Genomic DNA, 26,253 nt, shown 5'->3' on the forward strand with positions numbered 1-26,253 from the left:
GTGGTGCTAAGTAAATGAATGGTCAGTAGCATGGTGAAGAATGGAACGAGGCCAGGTGCACGAACTCATGCCTGTAATCTCAGCATTTTGGGAAGCCAAGGTGGGCAGATCACTTGAGGTCAGGTATTCAAGACCAGCCTGGCCAACATGGCGAAACCTGGCTCTACTAAAAATACAAAAATTAGCTGAGCGTGGTGGTGAATGCTTGTAATCCCAGTTACTCGGGAGACTAGAGGCAGGAGAATCACTAGAATCCAGGAGGCGGCGGTTACAGTGAGCTGAGATCACACCACTGCACTCCAACCTACACAACAGAGTGAGGCTCTGTCTCAAAAAAAAAAAAAAAAAGAAAAGAAAAAAGAAAAATATAAAACTTAGCTAGACATGGTAGCACATGGCTGTAATCTCAGTTACTTAGAAAGACAACAAAGGAGAATCGTTTGAACCCCGGAGGTGGAGGTTACAGTGAGCCAAGATCACGCCACTGCCCTCCAGCTTGGCAACCAAGTAAAACTCTATCATTTAAAAAAAAAAAAAGAATATAATGAGATATTATTAAATATATCCAGTAACTTCTCCATCTTCTACAGGCAATCACTGAAAACTAGGAGGCAAACCTCACTTATCAATCTGTAGGCCAGACCACTGTCCCATTATACAGACCAGAGAGCTATACCCACTGAGAGCTGGAAGAGAGGAACAATAAAGTTCAAAAAAGACATAAAATCTCAATCTTCAAATGGAAGATAACCTGGCAAGATGCACTTTGGGTAATCTATCTGAAATAAATCAGATATAAACAAAGTCATTATTTTAAACAGTCTTCCATTCTGACTTATGTTTAGCATCTGTGCTTCAACATGTAAACAGTTAAAAGAAATTGTTAACACATAGATAAAATGAATTTTTAATATCCTTTGTATTCTATAACAGAAATAAGAGTGCAAATTTTTATTTAAAAAATATTTGCAATCCCCTTTTACTGACAACATAACTGAGATGCTTTTTTTTTTTTTTTTTTTTTTTTGAGACAGTGTCTTGCTCTGTCACCCAGGCTGGACTGCAATGGCGCAATCTCAGCTCACTGCAACCTCCACCTCCTGGGTTCAAGCAATTTTCCTGCCTCAGCCTCCTGAGTAGCTGGGACCACAGGCAGGTGCCACCACGCCTGGCTAATTTTTTGTACTTTTAGTAGAGATAGGGGTTTCACTGTGTTAGCCAGCATGGTCTCAATCTCCCGACCTCGTGATCCACCCACCTCGGCCTCCCAAAGTGCTGGGATTACAGGCATGAGCCACCACGCCTGGCCCAATACTTATTTTATATACTTAAATTATCTTAAGATTTAATAAGAATAATTAACCACAGTGTGGTCTAGAAATGAAACTACACAAAATGGTTTGAAGAACAAATTTTTTTTTTTTGAAATGGAGTTTCGCTCTTGTTCCGCAGGCTGGAGTGCAATGGCGCAATCTCGGCTCACCGCAACCTCCGCCTCCCGGGTTCAGGCAATTCTCCTGCCTCAGCCTCCTGAGTCGCTGGGATTACAGGCACACGCCACCATGCCCAGCTAATTTTTTGTATTTTTGGTAGAGACGGGGTTTCACCATGTTGACCAGGATGGTCTCGATCTCTTGACCTCGTGATCCACCCGCCTCGGCCTCCCACAGTGCTGGGATTACAGGCTTGAGCCACCGCGCCCGGCCCTTTCTTTTTTTTTTTTTTTTGAGACAAGAGTCTGGCTCTGCCGCTCAGACTGGAGCACAGTGGCACAGTCTCAGCTCAGTGCAACCTCTGCCTCCTGGGTTCATGCAATTCTCCCTGTCTCAGCCTCCCAAGTAGCTGGGATTACAGGTGCCCGCCAGTACGCCGGGCTAATTTTTATACTTTTAGTAGAGATGGGGTTTCTCCATGTTGGCTAGGCTGGTCTCAATCTCCTGACCTCAGGCGATCCACCTGCCTCGGCCTCCCAAAATGCTGGATTACAGGCGTGAGCCACCATGCCCGGCCAAAATAAAGACTTTCAAAGTGAAACCAGCTCATCAAATTTTTACCAAGATATGACAAGAAACCTTTTATGCAAAGAAATAAAAATTGAAGCAAAACTTTCAACTTAGTTTTCTTTCATTTGTTTGAAAGAGACGGGGTCTTACTACGTTACCCAGTCTGGTTTCGAACTCCTGGGGTCAAGATATCCTCCTGCCTTGGCCTCCCAAAGTGCTGGGATTCCAGGCGAGAGCCAACACTTCTGGCCTCAACTTAGTTTTCTAATGTCTTTTTTTTCTTTTGAGATGGAGTCTCACTCTGTCACCCAGGCTGGAGTACAGTGGTGTGATCTCAGCTCATTGCAACCTCCACCTCCCCGACTCAAGTCTCAGCCTCCCAAGTAGCTAGGACTATAGGCACATGCCACCATGCTGGCTAATTTTTGTATTTTTAGTAGAGGTGGGTTTCACCATGTTGGTCTTGAACTCCTGATCTCAGGTGATCCACCCGACTCGGCCACCCAAAGTGCTGGGAATAAAGGTATAAGCCACCGTGCCTGGCCTTTTAATGTCTTGAAAATCACATCAATTCTACAAATTACTCTTTCTGAAGACAGAACTTTAAATGTTTCCTTCCTATTTCTGCCATGCTTATAATAAATCATAAAAAGTACTCTAAACACAATAAATGGAATTCTTACATTTTAAACCATTTTCTTAATATAAAGGATAACAATTCAAATCATATTTTAAATTTCTACATCTTTATATTGCACTAAAATTATTTTACATGGAAGAACTAGTTGATGCCTCATGACATAATACCTTAGAAACATTTTTTGATATTCACATCTATATTAATAAATATTTCACAGCCTACTTAAATAAATATTCTTATATACAGCAAATCATCTAACAAAAACAAATCTGTAATGCTACTTTGTTTTTGAGAGCAAAGATATTCAGTATTTTTGTTTCTGTTTCTGTGAAACACACTGACTTTTTAAAACACATGTAAGTCACTCATAGTACCTAGTAATAACATTTGAGCAAAACTTAGTCATTCATTCATTTATTAAACGGGGTCTCATGATGTTGCACAGGCTAGCATGGAATTCCAGGGCTCAAGTGAACCTCCCACCTCAGCTTCCGGAGTAGCTGGGATCACATGCCCATGCTACAGTGCCTAGCTTCTTCATTTATTTTTTAGTCTCTACATGGCTACTTTTTAAATATAACCTTAATTTTATTTTAAAAATGAAAGAAAAAAAAATGAAGGAAAAAGTTCGTTCTCTATTATCCAGTGGAGCAGAATGGTGAGAAGAGAGATAACGAAAATAAAACTTCAATGCTGACTGTTTTATAGAACTTAAAAATTCAGTTCTCATTATTCTACTGCAACATAACCAACCCAGCTTATTTTAATAATAATAAACACTGTCAGTCTTTTAAAAACCAAGAATACAATTAAAAACTTTGAACAGGCAGGCAGGGTGGCTCACGCCTGTAATCCCAGCACTTTGGGAGGCTGAGAGGGAGTAGATCATGAGGTCAGGACTTCAAGACCAACCTGGCCAAGACGGTGAAACCCCATCTCTACTGAAAATACAAAAAATTAGCCAAGCGTTGTGGTGGATACCTGTAATCCCAGCTACTTCGAGGCTGAGGCAGAGAATTGCTTGAACCAGGGAGGTGGAGGATGCAGTGACCCAAGATCATGCCACTGCCTCCAGCCTGGACGACAGAGCAAGACTCTGTCTCAAAGAAAAAAACAAAAAAGTTTGAACAGCAAGAAAAAGTTAATGGCAACCTCTTGAACCCCGTTTTAAAGCTAGTTCTACTTCCAAATAAAGCTTTAAAGCGGTTTAGCCACCATCAGCTTAAGAATATTTTTTCAGTGTTCTAAGGTATAATGTTTGGCATCAAGAAGTATGGTAAGCACTTCTGATTTGTGACTAAAGAAAAAATAATCAAGTACTAAAATACCAGTGGTTCCTGTGACAGGGTAACTATCCCCATTCAAGTACTGTTCCCCCCACAATTAAAGTAATATTTCATTTTGCCCTCTGAGAATGTATTAAGAAAAACAAACCATGATTTTTTTTTCAGTTGAGGTGAAAAAACTGCTTCATAAGTTCATATGTTGTAAAAGCTACTGCTTGAGAGGGAACGCAGCGAATGTAATTAAGAGATAAACCACGATAGAGTCCTTTCCGAATTCCATGGTGTCCATAGACATACTTCATAGTATCCCGCATGGTACTGAAAGACAATGATGATTAAATTATGACACCTCTATAGCCAATCATGAAGAAACAATTTCAGGATCCATAATATCAATTTTTTTTTTTGAGATGAACTCTCCTGTGTTGCCCAGGCTGGAATATGGATTACAGTGGCAGGATCGCAGCTCACTGCAGCCTCCATCTCCTAAGTTCAAGCAATTCTCCTGCCTCAGCCTCCTGAGTAGCTGAGATTACAGGCATGTGTCACCACGCCCAATTAACTTTTGTATTTTAGTAGAGACAGGGTTTCACCAAGCTGGCAGGATGGTCTCGATCTGCGCCCCCCTCAGCCTCCCAAAGTGCTGGGGTTACAGGCGTGAGCCACCTCACCCAGCCCATATCAATTTTTAAAGAAGCTTAAATACCATCTTGAATAGCTTTTTTTTTTTTCTGGACAGAGTCTCACTCTGCCACCCAGGCTGGAGTGCAGTGCCGTGATCTCAGCTCAATGCAAACTCTGCCTCCCGGGTTTCAGCAATTCTCCTGCCTCGGCCTCCCAAGTAGCTGGGACTACAGGCGCACGCCAGCACGTCCAGCTAACTTTTGTATTTTTTTTTTCTTTTTTTCTTTTTTTTTTGAGACAGAGTCTTGCTCTGTCACCCAGGCTGGAGTGCAGTGGCGCGATCTCGGTTCACTGCAACTTCCCGCTTCCTGGGTTGAGGCACTTCTGCCTCAGCCTGCCAAGTAGTTCCAAGTAGCTGGGACTACAGGCACAAGCCACCATGCCCCTAGAAGACGTTCCTGTTTCAGAATTGTTCCTTTCCTTTCAAACCAATAATTTGGGCTTGGCCTTTTACTTTCAATAGACGATCTGAACTGAAATCTTTTCAAAAATCTTTTTTTTTTTTTTTAAGAGGCATGTTCTCACTTTGTTGCCCAGGCTGGAGTGCATTGGCAATCACAGCTCACAACAGCCTCTAACTCCTGGGCACAAGCAATCCTCCCACCTCAGCCTCTTGGGACTACAGGCACATATCACCATGACTCACTAATTTTTTTTTTTTTTTTTTAGTTAAAATTTTTTTAGAGACAAGATCTTACAATGTTTTCCAGGCTGGTCTCAAACTCCTGGCCTCAAGTGAACCTCCTACCTCAGCCTCTCAGGTAGCTGGATACTACAGGCATGAGGCAATGGCCCTGGCCCAAAAAAATCTTTTCAGTGAACAAGGCAACCCAAGTTCATTAACAAATGTTCTGCTCCTTCCCTGACAACTTATCACCAATCAAATGGAATGGTTTTAAATCTCTACAAAGAAAACTCTGGAGCTGTACTGTACAATAACAGTAGCCACTAGCCACGTATGGCTATTGAGCACTTGAAATGTGGCAGTCCAAATCAAGATGGGCTATGAATATAAAACAAATCCTGGATTTCAAATACTTAGTATAAAAATATATATATATTGAGGCCTGGTGTGGTGGCTCACGCCTGTAATCCCAATACTTTGGGAGGCTGAGATGAGTGGATCACTTGAGGTCAGGAATTTGAGACCAGTCTGGCCAACATGGTGAAACCCCGTCTCTACTAAAAATACAAAAATTAGCCAGGTGTAGTGGCACACACCTGTAATTCCAGCTACTCAGGAGGCTGAGGCAGGAGAATCACTTGATCCAAGGAGGCAGAGGTTGCAGTGAGCCAAGATCATACTACTGCACTCCAGCCTGCGTAACAGAGTGAGACTCCATCACAAAAAAATATACACACACACAGAGCGAGAGAGAGAGAGACAGAGAGAGAGAGAGAGAGAGAAATGTTGAGGTGATATTTTAGATATTTAAGGTTAAACAAAAAATATTTTTCACAATTACGTATATATTTTTTCTTTTGTTTTGTTTGAGACAGGGTCTCACTCTGTCACCCAGGCTGGAGTACAGTGGTACAACCTCGGCTCACTGAAACTTCCACTTCCTGGATTCAAGCAATTCTCCTGCCTCAGCCTCCTGAGTAATATTTCTTTTTTTTATTTTTTCTTTTGTTTTTTTGAGACGGAGTTTCGCTCTTGTTACCCAGGCTGGAGTGCAATGGCGCGATCTCGGCTCACTGCAACCTCCGCCTCCTGGGTTCAGGCAATTCTCCTGCCTCAGCCTCCTGAGTAGCTGGGACTACAGGCACGCGCCACCATGCCCAGCTAATTTTTTGTATTTTTAGTAGAGACGGGGTTTCACCATGTTGACCAGGATGGTCTTGATCTCTTGACCTCGTGATCCACCCGCCTCGGCCTCCCAAAGTGCTGGGATTACAGGCTTGAGCCACCGCGCCCGGCCTATTTCTTTCTTTAATTGAGACGGAGTCTTGCTCTGTAGCCAGGCTGGAGTGCAGTGGTACGATCGGCTCACTTTAACCCCCACCACCCGGTTCAAGTGATTCTCCTGCCTCAGCTCCCGAGTAGCTGGGATACACGTACGCGCCACCATGCCCAACTAATTTTTGTTTGTTTGTTTGTTTTTTTAAGATGGAGTTTTGCTCTTGTTACCCAGGCTGGAGTGCAATGGCGCAATCTCGGCTCACCGCAACCTCCGCCTCCTGGGTTCAGGCAATTCTCCTGCCTCAGCCTCCTGAGTAGCTGGGATTACAGGCACGTGCCACCATGCCCAGCTAATTTTTTGTATTTTTTTAATAGAGACGGGGTTTCACCATGTTGACCAGGGTGGTCTCGATCTCTTGACCTCGTGATCCACCCGCCTCGGCCATCCCAAAGTGCTGGGATTACAGGCTTGAGCCACCGCACCCGGCCTAATTTTTGTATTTTTAGTAGAGACATGGTTTCACCATGTTGGTCAGGATGGTCTTGATCTCTTGACTTTGTGATCCGCCCTGCCTCGGCCTCCCAAACTGCTGGTATTACAGGTGTGAGCCACGGCACCCAGCTGTTTTTTTTGTTCTTTGAGACAGAGTCTCACTCTGTTGCCCAGGCTGGAATGCAGTGGCACCATCTTGGCTCACTGCAACCTCTGCCTCCCTAGTAGCTAGCATTACAGGTGCCCACCACCACATCTGGCTAATTTTTATATTTTCAGTATAGATGTATTTCACCATGTTGGCCAGGCTGGTCTCAAATTCCTGACCTCAGGTGATTTGCCTTCCTTGGCTTCCCAAAGTGCTGGGATTGCAGGCGTGAGCTATGGTGTCCAGCCCTAAATTAAATTTTAACAGGAGGATTAGAACCTGACTGTAGGCCAGGCAAGGTGGCTCATACCTGTAATCACAACACTTTGGTAAGCCGAAGCAGGCAGATCACTTGAGGTCAGGTGTTTGAGACCAGCCTGGCCAACATGGTGAAATCTTGTCTCTACTAAAAATACAAAAATTAGCCAGGCGTGGTAGTGGGTGTAATCCACTAGCTGTAATCCCAGCTACCTGGGAGGCTGAGGCAGGAGAATCACTTGAACTGGGAGGTGGAGGTTGCAGTTAGCCAATACCACACCACTGCACTCCACCCTGGGCAACCAAGTAAGACTACATCTCAAAAAAAAAAAAAAAAAAAAAAAAAGACCCTGATTGTAATCTTATAAAGTTACCAAAATAAACAATAAACTTTGGGAGAGAAAATGGAAGATACAGACTATTGGTCAAACTAGAGTCCTATCTCCGACTGACTTTAATGTTACATTTCCTAAAGAAAATGAGCAATGGCGTATGATGAACTTACAGGCACTTTTCAAATTCTGGCAGAACAGTTCCTAACTGCATTCGCCGACGAGTTACATCAAATGGGTAGCTAAAAGAAAAAAAAGACGGGGGTGGGGGCAGGGGAAAAAAAAGGCATAAAGAATTAAAAACTTGTAGTTTTCTACTCAACAACTATTGAGTACAGAGCCCTATAAACTCAAAGAAATAATGTCTTACTGTTCTTATTGTTCTCTCTAACCTAGGAGTCAGGATACAGGCACATGAATAAAATCAATTAACAATAGAGACATCTTTGCTTATGTGATCCCTCTCATTAGAGGATTCTTCTCTCCCATCAAGTTCTGTTCATTCCTAAAAGCCAAATTAAATGCCACTTCCTGAAGAAACAAAATGGTTGCTTTTCATTGTTGAATGCTAATATAGGGTTTCTCAATATTGGCACTATTGACATTTTGGGCTGGATCATCCTTGGTTGTGGGGACCTGTCCTGTGCACTGCAGATGTTTAAGCGAATCCCTGACCTCTGCCCACTAGATGCCAGTAGCACTCTGCCAGCTGTGACAACCAAAAATGCCTCTAGACATTAACAAATGTCCACTGGCAATAAAATCACTCCCCGTTGAGAACTGTTCTAAGGTTATGCAGCAAGTCCCCTTGAACATAGCAGACCAATACAAAATTTTCCTTAAGGACTAAAACTAATAATACAGATAATTGCATTTCATGTTGGCATTCCCTAAAGTTAAATACACAATATACAAATGGCATCTTTTTTTGAGAGGGAGTCTTGCTCTGTTGCCCAGGCTGGAGCGCAGTGGTGCAATCTTGGTTCACTGCAACCTCCACCTCCAGGGTTCAAGCAATTCACTCCCTCAGCATCCAAGTAGCTGGGATTTCAGGCGCCCGCCACCACACCCACCTAATTTTTGTATTTTTAGTAGAGACAGGGTTTCACCATGTTGGCCAAGGTGGTCTCAATCTCTTGGCCCAGTGATCTGCCTGCCTTGAGCTCCGAAAGTGCTGGGATTACAGGTGTGAGCCACCGCGCCTGGCCTCTTTTTTTTCCTTAGGAACAGAGTCTCACTATGTCTCCCAGACTGGTCTCAAACTCCTGGGCTCAAGCAATCCTCCTACCACAGTCCCCAAGTAGCTGGGACAACAGACAGCACTACTGCATCCAAACTTGCAATTATTTGTAATATGCTTAAAGTGCATACACATCTAAAAGTATTAAGTTAATACTTATATTTTACAAGGGATCCTCTTTTTGAATAATCTATTAGAAAAATAAATGATTAATCCATGTTGAAAATCAGGATTGGGTAATTGTAATTTGACTGAATTAAGTTGGTGAATAAACTTACGATATTGTCTGTGCTATTGCTCCAGCAACACCACCACAAAGTAAGTTTATGTGAGTTTTCAAAACTAAGACATTGGGATTGTCTGATGAAGGTCTGCCAAGAAGGGTAGGGGCATGGGAAAGCCCAACACTCTTTAAAGTACCAAAAGTGAAAAATGAAACACCTGGAAAACAAAAAAAAAAATTCATCAGGATGCTGAACAGAACATGAGCTGTGACAAAGATACCATTCTTATATAATAACCACATTTCCTAGTTTCTAATGTTTGGATTAATCTAAAATAAAAACATTTGTGTATACAAATAACCTAAAGACAACAAAATTACCAACAAAAAATTATGGCTTTGGTTTTCACACACCACTGCAGTTTACAGCACTGAAGTAGGCAGTTAATATAATGCCACTTTATATATGAAGAAAACTAAAGTTTTCCAAGGTTTCACATGAGAAAAATTAAATTCATGATTTAAAAATTTTTTTTTCTTTATTTCTTTCATATGCAAGCCTACATGAATGACTTTTTTTTTTTTTTTTTGAGAAGGAATCTGGCTCTGTTGCCCAGGCTAGAGTGCAATGGCGCGATCTTGGCTCCCGGATTCAAGCGATTCTCCTGCCTCAGGCTCCCGATTAGCTGGGACTACAGGTGTGTGCCACCATGCCTGGCTAATTTTTTGTATTTTTAGTAGAGACAGGGTTTCACTGTGTTAGCCAGGATGGTCTCGATCTCCTGACCTCGTGATCCTCCCCACCCGCCTCGGCCTCCCAAAGTGCTACGATTACCGGCATGAGCCAATGCCTGGCCACTCATACTTATTAATTAAAGGAAATGTAACAACTTACATTTAAAATAACAATGATAGTGATAATGTAACATACAGGCAAAAAATTCAGAAGTGAAAAAGCATTGTTATTTCAATTCAGTATCTAAGTTTGTCTTCAAGGAAGAATTGTGACCATAAGAGAAGCATTTACGTTGGTTCACACAACACAGAGAATCTAATAAAAACAATATGCAGGTAATGCTTGTTAAACATTACATGATTTTAATAGAACCATTAAGGATGTTTATTAATAAATATGAAAATCAAGCAGTCCTCCCAACTAATGATTACTCAAGATATTGTGATGTTTATTGAATTGGCCAGGTGCAGTGGCTCACGCCTGTATTCCCAGCACTTTGAGAGGCCCAGGTGGGTGGATCGCTTGAGACCAGAAGTTCAAGACCACCCTGACCAAAATGGTGAAACCCCGTCTCTACTAAAAATACAAAAATTAGCCAGGCGCAGTGGCACATGCTTGTAATCCCAGTTACTTGGGAGGCTGAGACAGGAGAATGGCTTGACACCGGGAAGGGGAGGTTGCAGTGAGCTGAGATCATGCTACGGCACTGCAGCATGAAAGAGCAAGACTCCATCTGGAAAAAAAAAAAAAAAAGAAAGAAAAAGATGGCCAGGCACAGTGGCTCAAGCCTGTAATCCCAGCACTTTGGGAGGCAGGCGGATCACAAGATCAGGAGATCAAGACCAGCCTGGCCAATATGGTGAAACCCCCATCTCTACTAAAATACAAAAAAATTAGCTGGGCGTGGCGGCCTGTGCCTGTATTCTCAGCTACTTGGGAGACTGAGGCAGGAGAATTACAAGAACCTGGGAAGCGGAGGTTGCAGTGAACCGAGGTCATGCTATTGCACTCCAGCCTGGGCAACAGAGCGAGATTCCATCTCAAAAAAAACAAAAAAGAACAAAAATTAGCTGGGCATGGTGTTGGACATCTATAAGTAGCTACTCAGGAAGCTAAGACAAGAAAATCTCTTGAAGCTGGGAGGCGGAGCCAAGATCGCACCTGGGTGACAGAGCAATACCTTGTCTCAAAAAAAAAAAAAAAAAAAAGAGATTGTGATATTTATTACATTGAAAAATATATATATAAAAAGATACTTTATTTCCTTAAATAAAGAGAGTCTCACTCTGTCACCCAGGCTGGAGTGCCGTAGTAGCTCACTGCAGCCTCAAACTCCTGGGCTCAAGTGATCCTCCCACCTCAGCCTCTCGAGTAGCTGGGATTACGGCATTGTGCCACCATGTCCAGCTAACTTTCGAAATCTTTTGTAGATATGGAGGTCTTGCTTTGCTTCCCAGGCTGGTCTCAAAGTCTTGGCTCCAAGGGATCCTCCCACCTTGGACTCTCAAAGTGGCAGGATTATAGTTGTTAAACACAGTGCCCAGCCTTAAAAAGACAGTTAATGTTTGCTTAAAAAGATGTGAGTAACAACAAATATTCAGTTTAGGATAATATCTCAATATAAAATTCTTATAATCTTCTTTTTTTTTTGAAAAAGAGTTTCACTCTTTTGCCCAGGCTGGAGTGCAATGGTGTCATCTCGGTTCACCGCAACCTAAGCCTCCGAGGTTCAAGCAATTCTCCTGCTTCAGCCTCCTGAGTAGCTGAGATTACAGGTATGTGCCATCACTCCCAGCTAATTTTTTGTATTTTTAGTAGAGACAGGGTTTCTCCATGTTGATCAGACTGGTATCAAACTCCCAACCTCAGATGATCTGCCTGCCTCAGACTCCCAAAGTTCTGGGATTACAGGCATGAGCCACCATGCCCGGCCAAGAAGAGACTATTAAATAAAATGATACTAAGTCAGAAGTGAAGAAAAAACAAAAATTCCTTTACAAAGAAAACAAATACTTCCAGACAGATTAGGGACATACATATAAAAGGCTAAATATTAAAAATCATTCTCAGAAGAAAATATATTTTTGACACAATAAGGACTATCCATAAAAGAATAGATTGATGCATTCAACTACCTTAAAATTTGAATTTCTGAAACACTAGAACAGTTAACAAACAAAAAAAAAAAAAAAAAAAAAAGGCCAGGTGCAGTGGCTTATGCCTGTGAGCCCAGCATTTTCGGAGGCCGAGGTGGGTGGATCAACTGAGGTCAGGAGTTCGAGACCAGCCTGACTAACATTGTGAAACCCCATCTGTACTAGAAATACAAAAATTAGCCAGGTGTAGTGGCGAGCACCTGTAATCCCAGCTACTTGGGAGGCTGAGACAGGAGAATCGCTTGAACCCGGGAGGCAGAGGTTGCAGTGAGCCGAAATCATGCCACCGTACTCCAGCCTGGGTGACACAGAAAGACCCTGTTTCAAAAAAAAAAAAAAAGAAGTTTTTTTTTCCAAACCGGACAGGGTCTTTGTCATTCAGGCAGGAGTACAGTGGCATACTCACAGCTAACTGTAGCTTCAACCTCCTGGGCTCAGGCAATACTCTTGCCTCAGCTTGTTAAGTAGCTGGGACAACAGGCATACACCACCAAGTATGGCTAATTTTAAAAAATTATTTGTTTCAGATCTCATGAGACTTAAAGAAAAAACAAACAACAAAAAAATTATTTGTAGAGACAGATTCTCCCCATGTTGCCAAGGCTGGTCTCAAATTCCTGGGCTTAAGTAATCCTCCTGCCTCAGCCTCCCAAAGTGCTGGAATTATACGTGTGAGCCACCATGCCTGGCCATACCACATTTTAGTTTGCTATTAGTGTACTGTTTTTTGTTTGTTTGTTTGATTTTTAGAGACAGTGTCTCACTCTGTCACCTAGGAAGCCATTATTTTGGATGAAGCTCCTGCACTACACCCTAACAGACCAGACTAAAAATCAAAACAGACTCACCCATGATTAAGGTCCACACTGTCAAACTAAAACTAGCTGTTATATGACTTCCTGAGAAATTAGAAAAAAGAAGTAACAGCCAAATTCCCTAACAGGGCAGTTTCAATCTTGAATAAACTTGATAGTTAACGTCCCTCTGCTTTATTTATTTATTTATTTGGAGATGGAGTCTCCTTCACTCAGGCTGGAGTGCAGTGGCATGATCTCAGCTCACTGCAACCTCTGCTTCCCAGGTTCAAGCAATTCCCCTGCCTCAGCCTCCCAAGTAGCTGGGATTACAGGCATGCACCACCACACTTGGGCAATTTTTATATTTTTAGTAGAGATGGGGTTTTACCATATTGGCCAGGCCGGTCTCGAACTCAGGACCTCAGGTGATCCACCCGCCTTGGCTTTCCAAAGTGCTGGGATTACAAGCGTGAGCCACCACACCGGGCTCCTTCTACTTTAATGCGTACACAAAAAAGGTAGCCTAATGTAACCTGAAGTTAACTAGTGATTTTTCTATTTTATTCTCCCTGTCTCCAACTTCCAAGGATACTAACTTTGAACTGAGCAACCTGCTTCTTCATTGTTTCTGCTTTCTTCAACCTTTTCTCTATATAAAATGAATTCCAGCCAGGTGGGATGGCTTACACCTGTAATCCCAACACTTTGGGAGGCCAAGGTGGGTGACAAGAGATTAAAACCAATGGCTGGCTGTGGTGGCTCACACCTATAATCCAAGCACTTTGGAGGCCAAGGCAGGCAGATCACCTGAGGTCAGGAGTTCAAGACCTGCCTGACCAACATGGTGAAACCCCATCTAAAAAAAATAAAATAAAAACCAATCCAGCCAACACGGTGAAACCCCATCTTTACATACAAAAATTAGCTAGGCATGGTGGTTTGTGCCTGTAGTCCCAGCTACTCGGTAGGCTGAGGCAGGAGAATCACTTGAACCTGGGGGCAGAGGTTGCAGTGAGCCAAGATCGTACCACTGCAGTCCAGCCTGGCAACAGAGTGAGACTCCATCCCCACAAAAAAAATCAACTCCTGATCTAGTCATTACAACACTTAGGAAATGTATTGCCCAATTCTAGAATTGCAAATAAAGCCAATTGAGATGTTTAAATTAAACTGGCTGCAATTTTGTCGTGTAACACAACTGCATGTAAATCCATAATTACCCCAAAATAAAAAGTTCAGTTTAAAAAAAAACAACTTCACTCACAAGACTTTCTTGGAAAAAAAAAGAATAGGCTGACGCCCTTTTTGCCTCAGCCCGGCTGTGCCCAGGTGAATAAAATGAAATAAAAATTAAAAAATAAATAAATAATAAATAAATAAATAAAAAACAGAACTGTTAACAAGGTAATAACGGAGACTAGAGAACTACAGGTATCCTTATTTTTCTTCTTTCTACTTTTCTATAGTTTCAAAATTTCCCATAAGTCTTCACTATTTATGAGACAAAAACTACTTTTCAACTTCTATTTTAATTAACATGCCCATAAAAACTGAATGCCTAACATCATCTAACGTGTGTGTTAACAAGACTACAGCTGGCTCAGATATTAAGAAAAAGATGTAAAAGTACTTTTCTACTTATTGTACATGAATAGTCATGTTCAAATGCAAGATATTATTACGTGACCATGCATAAATCATTTCTTATGAAAAGTACTTAACAGATAGCATCTTTTTATATTACCATTTCAGAAAAAAAAAAGAAGGTAACAAATTTTAAACATACAAATTAAGATTCTGGCAAATTTGAAACATACCTGCATATGGAGCCATTCCTAAAATAGTAGGCATCAGGCCTCTGTAAAATCCAAAGAAACCACCTTCCTTTTGAGTGAAGAAAAATTGCAAGTGAGATTACATTGTGCTCATTATAATAAACATCAAAGAATAAAATCACACTTTATAACAGAAAAATTATGCTGGGATCCACCCTGAAACACAAAGATGTGCTTTCATAATTACTGTTATTAACATCAATAATTGTAAGTAAAATAATAATTATTTATGTAACATTCAAAATATTTTCCTAAGTATAAAAGGGCATGTTATACATGAGGAAGGTAAATATGAAATACCTTTGCATAAATAGTTTTGAATGCATGAATAATTCCTGTATAGGTGTGTTCCCCTTTCACCTGGAATGCTAGGCGGACCCTAACCATGTCAAGAGGGTAAGTACAGATAACTGCTGTCATACCTGAAAAGAAAGTAGAAACTTAAAGGTAAAAAAAAATTTTTATACACACAAATATTTTCCTATCATTAGTAGTATTCTCAATATTATAACAATGGTAAAAACACAATGAAATCAAAGGTGATATTAATGACAGAATTATGCCGTATCATTAGATGGAAAACAACTTAGTAAGTGAAGGGTCAGTTTGTAAAAATGTTTTCAAGTTCTTCCCACAGTGAAGTTATATTGTTAGCACCAAAATGGTGTAAGTGGATCACGAGGTTTTTTTTTTTTTTAATTATTCTACTATTTATGTATTTCCAGTTTGGACATCAGAAAGGAAACACAGTACGTCCTCCTGATCCATGGTTTCCACATCCATGGATTCAAGCAACCATGGATGAAAAATGTAGTGAGGTCTACAATGGTTGAATCTGTGCTGAATATGTACAGACTTTTTGGTCACTATTTCCTAAAACATACAGGATAAAAAGTATTTGCATAGCAATTACCTTATAATAGGCATAATAATCTATACTCAGCCCAACACCATCTATTTCTTAATTTCTTTTCCCATGTTCCAAGCTTTCTAGTTACTGGCTCAAAGTAGTTTAATAAAAAATTACTGTGGGAGCCGGGCGCGGTGGGTCACGCCTGTAGTCCTAGCACTCTGGGAGGCAGAGGCAGGTAGATCACCTGAGGTCAGGAGTTCGAGAACAGCATGGCCAACATGGTGAAACCCTATGTCTACTAAAAATATAAAAATTAGCTAGGTGTGGTGGTGAGCGCCTGTAATCCAGCTACTTGGGAGGCTGAGGCAGGAGAATCACTTGAACCCAGGAGGCGGAGGTTGCAGTCAGCCAAGATTGTGCCGCTGCACTCCAGCCTGGGTGACAAAAGTAAAACTGCATCTAAAAAAAAAAAAGTGGGGGGGGGGAAGAAGAGAAAAGAAGATCACTATGAGAATTAATGTAGTAGTTAAGTAATGAATTGGCAGGACAAGAACATGCAGAAATTTGTAAAGGTAAAGGAGGTGGGCAGGTGCCGTAGCTCACACCTTTCAATCCCAGCACTTTGGGAGCCTGAGATGGGCAGATCACTTGAGCCCAAACATTCAAGAACAGCCTGACACTATTTAAAAAATAGGCCAGGCACAGTGGATCATGCCTTTAATCACAGCACTTTGGGAGGCCGAAGTGGGCGGATCACTTGAGGACAGGCGTTCAAGACCAGTCTGGCCAACATGGTAAAACCCCATCTCTACTAAAAATACAAAAATTAGCCAGATGTGGTAGCGGGTGCCTGCAATCCCAGCTATTCTACTTGGGAGACTGAGGCAGGAGAATCTCTTGAACCCAGAAGGCAGAGGTTGCAGTGAGCCGTGATCGCACCACTGCACTCCAGTCTGGGCAACAGAGCCAGACTCCATCTCAAAAAAATAATAATAGGCCGGGTGCGGTGGCTCACGCCTGTAATCCCAGCACTTTGGGAGGACGAGGCAGGTGGATCACGAGGTCAAGAGATCGAGACCATCCTGGTCAACATGGTGAAACCCCATCTCTATTAAAAATACAAAAAATCAGCTGGGCATGGTGGCACGTACCTGTAATCCCAGCTACTCAGGAGGCTGAGGCAGGAGAATTGCCTGAACCCAGGAGGCGGAGGCTGTGGTGAGCCGAGATCGCGCCATTGCACTCCAGCCTGGGTAACAAGAGCAAAACTCCGTCTCAAAAAAAAAAATAATAATAATAATAATAATTAACTATTAACTATTGACTGATAGTCAAATTTGACCAAAATGGTCAAAAGTTAAGTGTATATACTCAAGGGCCAAACACATTGGCTGATGCCTAAGGCCAAGGAGGGTGTACCATTTGAGACCAGGAGTTTGAGATCAGTCTGGGCAACATGGTAAAACGCTGTCTCTACTAAAAACACAAAAATGAGCCAGGTGTGATGGTGGGTACCTGTAATACCAGCTATTCAGAAGGTTGAGGCAGGGAATCCTTGAACCTGGGAAGCGGAGATTGCAGTGACCCGAGATCATACCACTACATTCCAGCCTGGGCAACAGAGCAAGACTATGTCTCAAAAAAAGAAAAGAATATGGACTCTAGAGTGCACCCCCTTGCTTCAAATTAAGACTCTACCACTAACTAGCCTAACTAGCTATATGACCTTGATCAAGTTACTTAACCTGGATTTCAACCCTGATACCTGTCAAATGAGTATCATAGTAAGTGGGTACCCAAATCAGGCTTTTGTAAAGATTGAGTGAGCTAACATATGTAAATGCTTAAAATAATTTCTGGTATATAGTAAAGATTATATATAAGTGTTAGCTACTATTCTCCAGTGTATTCTATTGAAACTATGTACTTTTTTACCCTTTCCTTTGAGAACCAAATTATTTGCCTTATCTTCTTGCACCCCCCTGTCCCCCATCTTTCTCCTGCACGTCAAAGGTAACAAATTTGAATTAAAAGGGAAGCACAATCAGAGAATTACTAAAGAGGAATATGTAACAACATGGGAATTCAGCTTGCCTGCTGCTAGTAATCAGACTGACATCCATAACAATCATTCAGAGGGTGACTGAAGTTTTCAATTCATGAAGCTACAGTCTCCCATTGGGCCTCTTTTCTCCATTCATACACTCCTTACTATTCTACCTAGCACTGCTTTGTAAGAAGGCCAAAAACGCCCTCCATGAACAAATAAGGCAATCAGAAACTACTTACCTTGAATAGCGGTGATAACAGCTTTCTTCTTCCCTCAGTTTACAACTACAATCCAATACAAACAGTAGAATATCTTTACCTACCAAGAAGCAATGAGACTCAATCAAGCTGAGACTTGCTTTCAATTTCTATGAATGTGCAAACTCTTTTCTTTCCCTCCCTTAAGTCAAGAAACTGAGGACATAAAGATGAATCTAAACAAAATCAGACGTTTTTCTCTAAATTCTCATCTCCTTACTGTCTCTATAGTCTAGAATCCCAGGAATTATGGGAAAACTGAGAATATGTTTTACCTAGTAATTACATTACATTAGAGATCATATTTAGAAAGTATGGTCATTATGAATTATTTATTGTTTTCCAGTAAGAAATACAAAGGACTTATTTTCTTCTTTTTGTTGAGATGGTGTCTCGCTCTGTCACCCAGGCTAGAATATAGTGCCACTACAGCTTCAAACTCCTGGGCTCAAATATTCCTCCTACCTCAGCCTCCCAAGTCGCTGGGACCACAGGTGCATATCACCCCAACAAGCTACGAAGGACTTCTTAAAAAAAGAGCTAACAATACAAGGAAAGAGTAAAGGGAAAGAAGAAATTAAGATTAGAAATTGCATAAGACAGGGTTGAAGTATATGGATTTTTTTTTTTTTTTTTTTTTTTAAGAGACAGGGTTTCACCATGTTGGCCAGGTTAGTCTCGAACTCGTGACTTCAGGTGATCCAATGGCCTCGGCCTCCGAAAGTGCTGGGATTACAGGCGTGAGCCATCACGCCTGGCTGGAGTATATGGATATTTACAGACTCATCAATTCATCCTCTCCCAAAACTTCTCAATGAATACAGAAGTGGATTTGAGCTTTCAAAGATGGCTTCTCACTACCCTCCATTCTCATCTGAGGTTGACATAGTGGGAACAGCATCCAGAGTCCATGTACATATTCAAAGAGATTAAAGTATGACAAAAATACATAGATTCTAAATATATACTTTAGACAAAAGAAGGGCTCCAAGCATCATAGATACAAATAGCTAAGCAAATTGGTCCCGAGTAGAAGTCCAAGGGAGTCCAACTCTACAACAGCTTGTCCTTTGGAAGCACATTACTGCTTCGAGCTTGATTAAATATCAGTTATGAACAACCAAAATACACCTGTCTATAGTTGTGTGCAATCTCTAATGAGTATGACAACTAAAGTCATGTTCTTACAAAAGGTTCTAGGGAGAGAAAATTCAGTTACAACACTTATGAGCCATAACAGCAACCATTATAACACAAAAGAATAACTAAACTTTTTAATTTAAAAAAAAAAATACGGTGGCTCATGCCTGTAATCCCAGCACTTTGGGAGGCCGAGGCGGGTGGATCACGAGGTCAAGAGATCGAGACCATCCTGGTCAACATGGTGAAACCCCGTCTCTACTAAAAAAAATACAAAAAATTAGCTGGGCATGGTGGTGCGTGCCTGTAATCCCAGCTACTCAGGAGGCTGAGGCAGGAGAATTGCCTGAACCCAGGAGGCGGAGGTTGCGGTGAGCCGAGATTGCGCCATCGCACTCCAGCCTGGGTAACAAAAGCGAAACTCCGTCTCAAAATAAATAAATAAATAAATAAATAAATAAAATAAAATAAAAATAAAAAACGTATGCAAGTGCTAGAGGCCAAAAAAGCAGGAAAAAAAAAAAAGTTCTAGGATAAAGGAAAATTTTTTAATTTTTAAAAAAGAATAAATAAAAAAAAGAATAACTGTATGTCTTTTTCTTCTTACCTCTAACTTTTTTTTTTTTTTTTTTTTTTACTTTATTGTACTTTTTAAAATTTTTTTTTTCCAAGACGGAGTCTTGTTCTGTTACCCAAGCTGGAATGCAGTGACACGATCTCAGCTCACTGCAACCTCCACCTCCAGTGTTCAAGCAATTCTCCTGCCTCAGCCTCCTAAGTAGTTGGGATTACAGGCACATGCCAAGACATCTGGCTAATTTTTGTACTTTTAGTAAAGATGGGGTTTCACCATGTTGGCCAGGCTGGTCTTGAACTTTTCACCTCATGATCTGCCCACCTTAAACCCCCAAAGTGCTGGGATTACAGGCATGAGCCACCATGTCCAGCCTTTATTTTTATTTTTGAGGAAAAGGGGTCTCATTGTGTTGCCCATACTGGTCTTAAACTCCTGGGCTCAAGCAATCCTCCTTAGCCTCCCAAAGAACTAGGTTTATAGAATATATGCCTTTTGTACAGGATTCTCACATAGAAATCACAGATCTCTAATACCTGTGCAATGTAAGTCAAAAAGCCAAATAAAGGGCTTAAGAATAGAGGTCTAAGCATCATGCCACACCCTCATTCCCACAAATCAGGACTCAAGTTGTATTAATCAGAACATACCTATATTCCAATTTTCAAAAATTCAAGGGTTGGACTACCAGCTCAGAAGAGCAATTTTTCCAAACATGTAGGAAACTTGTTGCTTTTGAATTCAGGATCAGAGCTCGAGGGAGATAGAATTCCCTTTTATTTTTTTATTTTTTATTTTTTATTTTTTTTTTGAGACAGAGTCTGGCTCTGTCACCCAGGCTGGAGTGCAGTGGCAAAATATTGGCTCACTGAAACCTCCGCCTTCCGAGTTCAAGCAATTCCTCGGCCTCAGCCTCCCAAGTAGTTGGGATTACAGGCAACCAAGTGCAACTTTGCCCAGCTAATTTTTGAATTTTTAGTAGAGACAGGGGTCTCATCATGTTGGCCAGGCTGGTCTCAAACTCTTGAGCTCAAACGATCTGCCCGACTTAGCCTCCCAAAGTTCTAGGATTACAGACGTGAGCTACCATGCCCTAGCCCTAGAATTACCTTTTAAATATAATAGATAATTTAAATATAATAGGTATTGCAAAGCCAGGTGCAGTGGCATGTGCCCGTAGTCCCAGCTACTTGGAAGGTTGAGATGGGAGGATTGCTTCAGACCAGGAGTTCAAGACCAGTCTGAGCAACATAGCCTGAGCAACATAGGCTTTCTTTTTTCTGTCTCTACAAAAAAAAATTAAAAATTAGCCAGGCATGATGGCATGTGCCTGCAGTCCTGGCTATGCAGGAGGCTGAGGGGGAAGGACTTCTTGAGCCCAGGAGTTAGAGGCTGCAGTGAACGATCATCTCACCACTGCACTCCAACCTGGGCAACAGAGCAAAACCCTGTCTCTGGAAAAAAAAAAAAAAAAAAAAGTTATTTGGGAAAGGTGACTCCAAGCCTCTTTCAGATTGTCAAAACACAGTTAGCACCTGGTTCTAATAATCATCGGAGTATACTGAACAGTCATTCTGGTTGCAGTTATCCAGCCTCTGCTGTGATTGCCTACTGCCTTTGCCATAGTGGTTGTTAAATATTTTGAATATCACCACTACTTACAAGTAAAATATTCACTACATTACAAATGAAACCAAAAGAAGAAGAAAGAATTCAGGTTGCTGACTTAAGATCATGCAAAAAGTCACTGGCATGGAAGGATTATTAACATTCCCTTGTGTTCATGAAGGACTTCAGATCTTTCAGAATGTTTTTACAGCAATTCTTTATGCTGACCCTCAGAACAACTGAGAGAGAGAGAGGAGAGAGAATGGGAAAAAGGAGGGTGAGGAGAGAGAGAGGAAAAAACCCATAAGCTCCACTTTAACAAACATAGATGCAAGTTACAGAGGTTTTGGGTGATCTGCCCATGGTCAAAGGGATGGTAAGTAATGGAGGCCAGCAGGATATCAGCAAATGTTCCGCACACTCAACCACCAAGCTTTGGACCAGAACAGCAAGTAGGAGCAGACCAAAGAGCAGAACAAGCAGAACTCAGCTCATCACTTCTACTAACGCTTTGCTTCTTTTTTCTCTACTCTTTATTTTGTAGAGTTTAGTTCCATGGAAACTAGCAGAGCCAGATGGATTTTAGACAACTAAAACAAACATGAGGAAAGAAGACGACCTTCTTTTTTTGTGCGTGTGAGATGGAGTCTGGCTCTGTCGCCCAGGCTGGAGTGCAATGGCGCAATCTCAGCTCACTGCAAACTCTGCCTCCCAAGTTCAAGTGATTCTCCTACCTCAGCCTCCCAAGTAGCTGGGATTACAGGCGCCTGCCACCACGCCTGGCTAGTTTTTATATTTTTAGTAGAGATGGTGTTTCGCCATGTTGGCCAGGCTGGTCTTGTACTCCTGACCTCAGGTGATCCATTGGTCTCGGCCTCCCAAAGAGCTATGATTACTTGGCTGAGCCATCGCACTCAGTCAAGACCTTCCGTAAAAATACAAACCCTCTCTTCCCTTTTGCCGCCATGATGGAAGCAGGAGCAGCCAAAATGAAGTTCAATGCCTTTGTGACTTCCGACCAAAGCAAGAACCACAAAAGGCACTTCAGTGCACCTTCCCACATTCGCAGGAAGATTGTCTTTCCCTCTTTCCAAAGAGCTGAGACAGAAGTAAAACGTGTGATCCATGCCCATCTGAAAGGTTTTGATGAAGTTCACATTGTACGAGGACACTCTAAAGGTCAGCAAATTGGCAAAGGTTTACAGGAAGAAATATGTCATCTACATTGAATGAGTGCAGCGGGAAAAGGCTAATGGCACAACTGTCCATGTAGGCACTCACCCCAGCAAGGTGGTTATCACTAGGCTAAACCTGGACAAAACCGCAAAAAGTCTCTTGAACAGAAAGCCAAATCTCACCAAATAGAAAAGGAAAAGGGCAAACACAAGGAAGAAACAATTGAGAAGATGCAGGAATAAAGTAATCTTTTATACAAGCTTTGATTAAAACTTGAAATGGAAAAAAAAAAAAATACAAACCTTGATTCTCAATCTATAGGACTCTTTTTCCTGGTCAACTAAGATTTAGTATGTATTGGATTGCAGTTGTAGGATGAAGGAAAAGGGAAAAAGTTTTTTAAAAGCTTTAAAACAAGTTGCATAGAAACAATCATAAAAACACCACTTTTTATACGAGTATGATGACTTAGGCTGGAGTTAAAAAAAAAAAAACACCACTTTTTACTTGGCATATATAAAATTTCTGAAGTTATATTTACAGGCCTTATCAAAAGTAGAGGAGCAGAGATATCAGACATAAATTAATCAGAACATTCATTTCAACAGTTTCAATCAAAGAAGAAAAATATAAATTGTAATTACTTAAACATGGTAATAAAAATAGAAATTTTTTTTTTCTTGAAATGGAGTTTTGCTCTTACTGCCCTGGCTGGAGTGCAGTGGTGAGTTCTTGGCTGACTGCAACCTCTGCCTCCCAGGTTCCCACCACATCCGGCTAATTTTTCTATTTTTAGTAGAGATGAGGTTTCACCATGTTGGCCAGGCTGGTCTCAAACTCCAGACCTCAGGTGATTCACCCACCTCGGCCTCCCAAAGCACTGCGATTACAGGCATAAGCTAACATGTCCAGCCCTAAATTAGATTTTTAACAAGAGGATTAGAACCTGATTGTAGGCGAGGCACCCTGGCTCACACCTGTAATCCCAGCACTTTAGGAGGCTGAAGCAGGCAATCACCTGAGGTCAGATGTTCAAGACCAGCCTGGCCAACACCGTGAAATCCCGTCTCTACTAAAAATACAAACGTTGGCCGGGCGCGGTGGCTTACTTGTAATCCCAGCACTTTGGGAGGCCAAGGCGGGCGAATAACAAGGTCAAGAGATCGAGACCATCCTAGCCAACATGGTGAAACCCCGTATCTACTTGAAAAAAAAAAAAAAATTAAAAAAAAAAATACAGGCCGGGCGCGGTGGCTCAAGCCTGTAATCCCAGCACTTTGGGAGGCCGAGGTGGGTGGATCACGAGGGCAAGAGATCAAGACCATCCTGGTCAACATGGTGAAACCCCGTCTCTACTAAAAATACAAAAATTCAGCTGGGCATGGTGGCACGTGCCTGTAATCCCAGCTACTCAGGAGGCTGAGGCAGGAGAATTGCCTGAACCCAGGAGGCGGAGGTTGCGGTGAGCCGAGATCGCGCCATTGCACTCCAGCCTGGGTAACAAGAGCAAAACTCCGTCTCAAAAAAAAAAAAAATACAAATGTTATCTGGGCATGTGGCAAGCGCCTATAATCCCAGCCACTCGGGAGGCTGAGGCAGGAGAATCTCTTAAACCCAGGAAGTGGAGGCTGCAGTGAGCTGAGATTGCACCACTGCACTCCAGCCTGAGCAACAGAGGAAGACTCAATATCAAAAAAAAAAAAAAAAAAAAAAGATAATTACAAAGTGAGACACAGGCTGGGTGCGGTGGCTTACACCTATAATCCCAGCACTTTGGGAGGCTGAGGCAAGTGAATCACCTGAGGTCAGGAGTTCACAACCAACCTGGCCAACATGGCAAAACCCTGCCTCCACTAAAAATACAAAAATTAGCTGGGCATGTGGCATGCATCTATAATCCCAGCTACTCGGAAGGCTGAGACAGGAGAATCACTTGAACCCAGGAGGCAGAGGTTACAGTGAGCTGAGATAATGTCACTGCACTCCAGTCCGGGCAACACAGTAGGGCTCCCTGTCAAAAAAAAGTGATATACAAAATAACACATTGTAAAATTTGGAAACTTTCTAACATTGCTCTTCTGTAAACTGAAGATAAATCATAGAGCTTTCCTCATAATATTGTCCTGTGGACTCCATGTCTAGTGTCCAAATATTACATGTCAAGAGTTCTGTTGGCCAAGCTGAGTGCAATGAGCTATGATCCCATCACTCAGCCTGGGTGACAGAGCGAGATCCTAGCACAAAAAAAAAAAAAAAGGAAAGAGAGAGAGAGAGAGAAAAGGAAGGGAGGGAGGAAGGGAGGAAGAGAGGAAGGGAGAAAGGGAGAAAGAGAAAGAAAAAGAGAGAGGGAAGAAGGGATGGAGGGAAGAAAGGAGGGAGGAAGGGAGGGAGGGAGAGAAGGAGGGAAGGAGAGAAAAGAAAGAAGAGAGAAAGGAATCTTGCAAGAATTTGACTCAAAATTTGAATTTTCAGATAGGTGTGGTAGTATGTGCCTCTAGTCCCAGCACTTTGGGAGGCTAAGGCAAGAGGATCCTTGAATCCAGCAGGTTAAGTCATCCTGGGTAACAGAGCAAGACTCCATCACTAAAAAAACTTTTTTTGGCAAAAAAGTTACTTGAGTGGCCCCGCACATTGGCTCACGCCTGTAATTGCAGCACTATGGGAGGCAGGGGCAGGTGGATCACGAGGTCAAGAGTTCCAGACCAGCCTGACCAACATGGTGAAACCCCATCTCTATTAAAAACACAAAAATTAGCCGGGCATGATAGCACAAGTCTGTAATCCCAGCTACTGAGGAGAGGCAGGAGAACTGCTTGATCCCAGGAGGTGAAAGTGACACTGAGCCAAAATCACACCACTGAACTTCCAGCCTAGGAAACAGAGCGAGACTCCATTTTAAAAAAAAAATGTTACTAGAGTGAATAACGTTGGCACAACTGACAAGTCATATAGAAAAAAAATTATTCCATCCATCCCTCATTCCCTCTATAAAAGTAAACATAAGATCAACATGGCCAAAACAAATCGTTTTAGTAGAAAGCATGACTAAATGTCTTTATCTTAGAATGGGAAGGGAATTTCTAAACACAACACAAAATTTAGAAGCAACAGAGGAAAAACTAACATGTTTGGCCATGTAAAACTTCTGCATAGGGAAAAAAATTTTCAATGATTTTTTTTTTTTTTTAATATCATAAAACCAAGTCAAATCTAAAACTGGGAAATAAAATATTACCAATCTCTCACGGAAAAAGAACTAATGTCCTAATTCCCAAACTCATAAAAATGAATACTTAAAAAACTGAAATAGGTCAGGTTTGAGGAGTTTGAGACTAGCCTGGGCAACGTGACAAAAGCCCATCTCTACAGAAAATATAAAAATTAGCTCAGTGTGATGGCATGCACCTGTGGTCCCAGCTACTTCTGGGAGGCTGAGATAGAAGGATGGCTTGAGCCTGGGAGGTGAAGGTTGCAGTGAGTTGTGGTCATACTACTGCTCTCCAGCCTGGGCAACAGAGCCAGATCCTGTCTCAAAAAAGAAGAGGGGAAAAGAGAGGAAGGGAGGAGAAGAGATGGGGGGAGGGGAGAGAAGAAGGAAAGGAAAGGAGAGGAAAGGGGAAGAAAAGGAATGGCTAATCATGGTTGTCTTAGAGAATGCAACTATTTTTACTGTATAGGAGTAGTTATTACTATAGTCATTATAATTTTTTACCATCTTTTTAAAGAAAAAAGATAAATAATTTAAAAAAAAAAAAGATAAATTCTGAAAAGTAATAGCTAGTCCAAATGAGGTACAGTGGTGTTTAAAACTCATGGATCGGCCGGGCGCGGTGGCTCACGCCTGTAATCCCAGCACTTTGG

The 26,253-nt window shown here is 41.8% G+C and overlaps 1 protein-coding gene across 2 annotated transcripts in view; it reads right to left on the minus strand.

The window, feature by feature from the left end:
• Positions 1-483: 483 nt before the first annotated feature.
• The window catches only part of SLC25A16 (solute carrier family 25 member 16), a 26,450-nt gene continuing 680 nt past the window's right edge, over positions 484-26,253 (minus strand). Inside the window, exons 2-7 of one of the 2 annotated variants that reach the window (XM_032252628.1) lie at positions 15,035-15,156; positions 14,717-14,783; positions 9,266-9,428; positions 7,921-7,989; positions 4,078-4,247; positions 484-779 (exon numbers count right to left, since the gene is read on the minus strand). In XM_032252628.1, the coding sequence (XP_032108519.1) occupies positions 4,091-4,247; positions 7,921-7,989; positions 9,266-9,428; positions 14,717-14,783; positions 15,035-15,156 (578 nt within the window). In that variant the 3' untranslated portion in view covers positions 484-779; positions 4,078-4,090. Of the gene's footprint in view, positions 780-3,862; positions 4,248-7,920; positions 7,990-9,265; positions 9,429-14,716; positions 14,784-15,034; positions 15,157-15,761; positions 15,785-26,253 lie in introns of those variants that run through there. The other variant, XM_032252629.1, reaches the window with a different exon arrangement.

The sequence above is a fragment of the Sapajus apella genome, unplaced genomic scaffold (genome assembly GCF_009761245.1).
Source record: "Sapajus apella isolate SASKATOON/1434 unplaced genomic scaffold, GSC_monkey_1.0 scaffold78, whole genome shotgun sequence".
Taxonomy (NCBI): domain Eukaryota; kingdom Metazoa; phylum Chordata; class Mammalia; order Primates; family Cebidae; genus Sapajus; species Sapajus apella.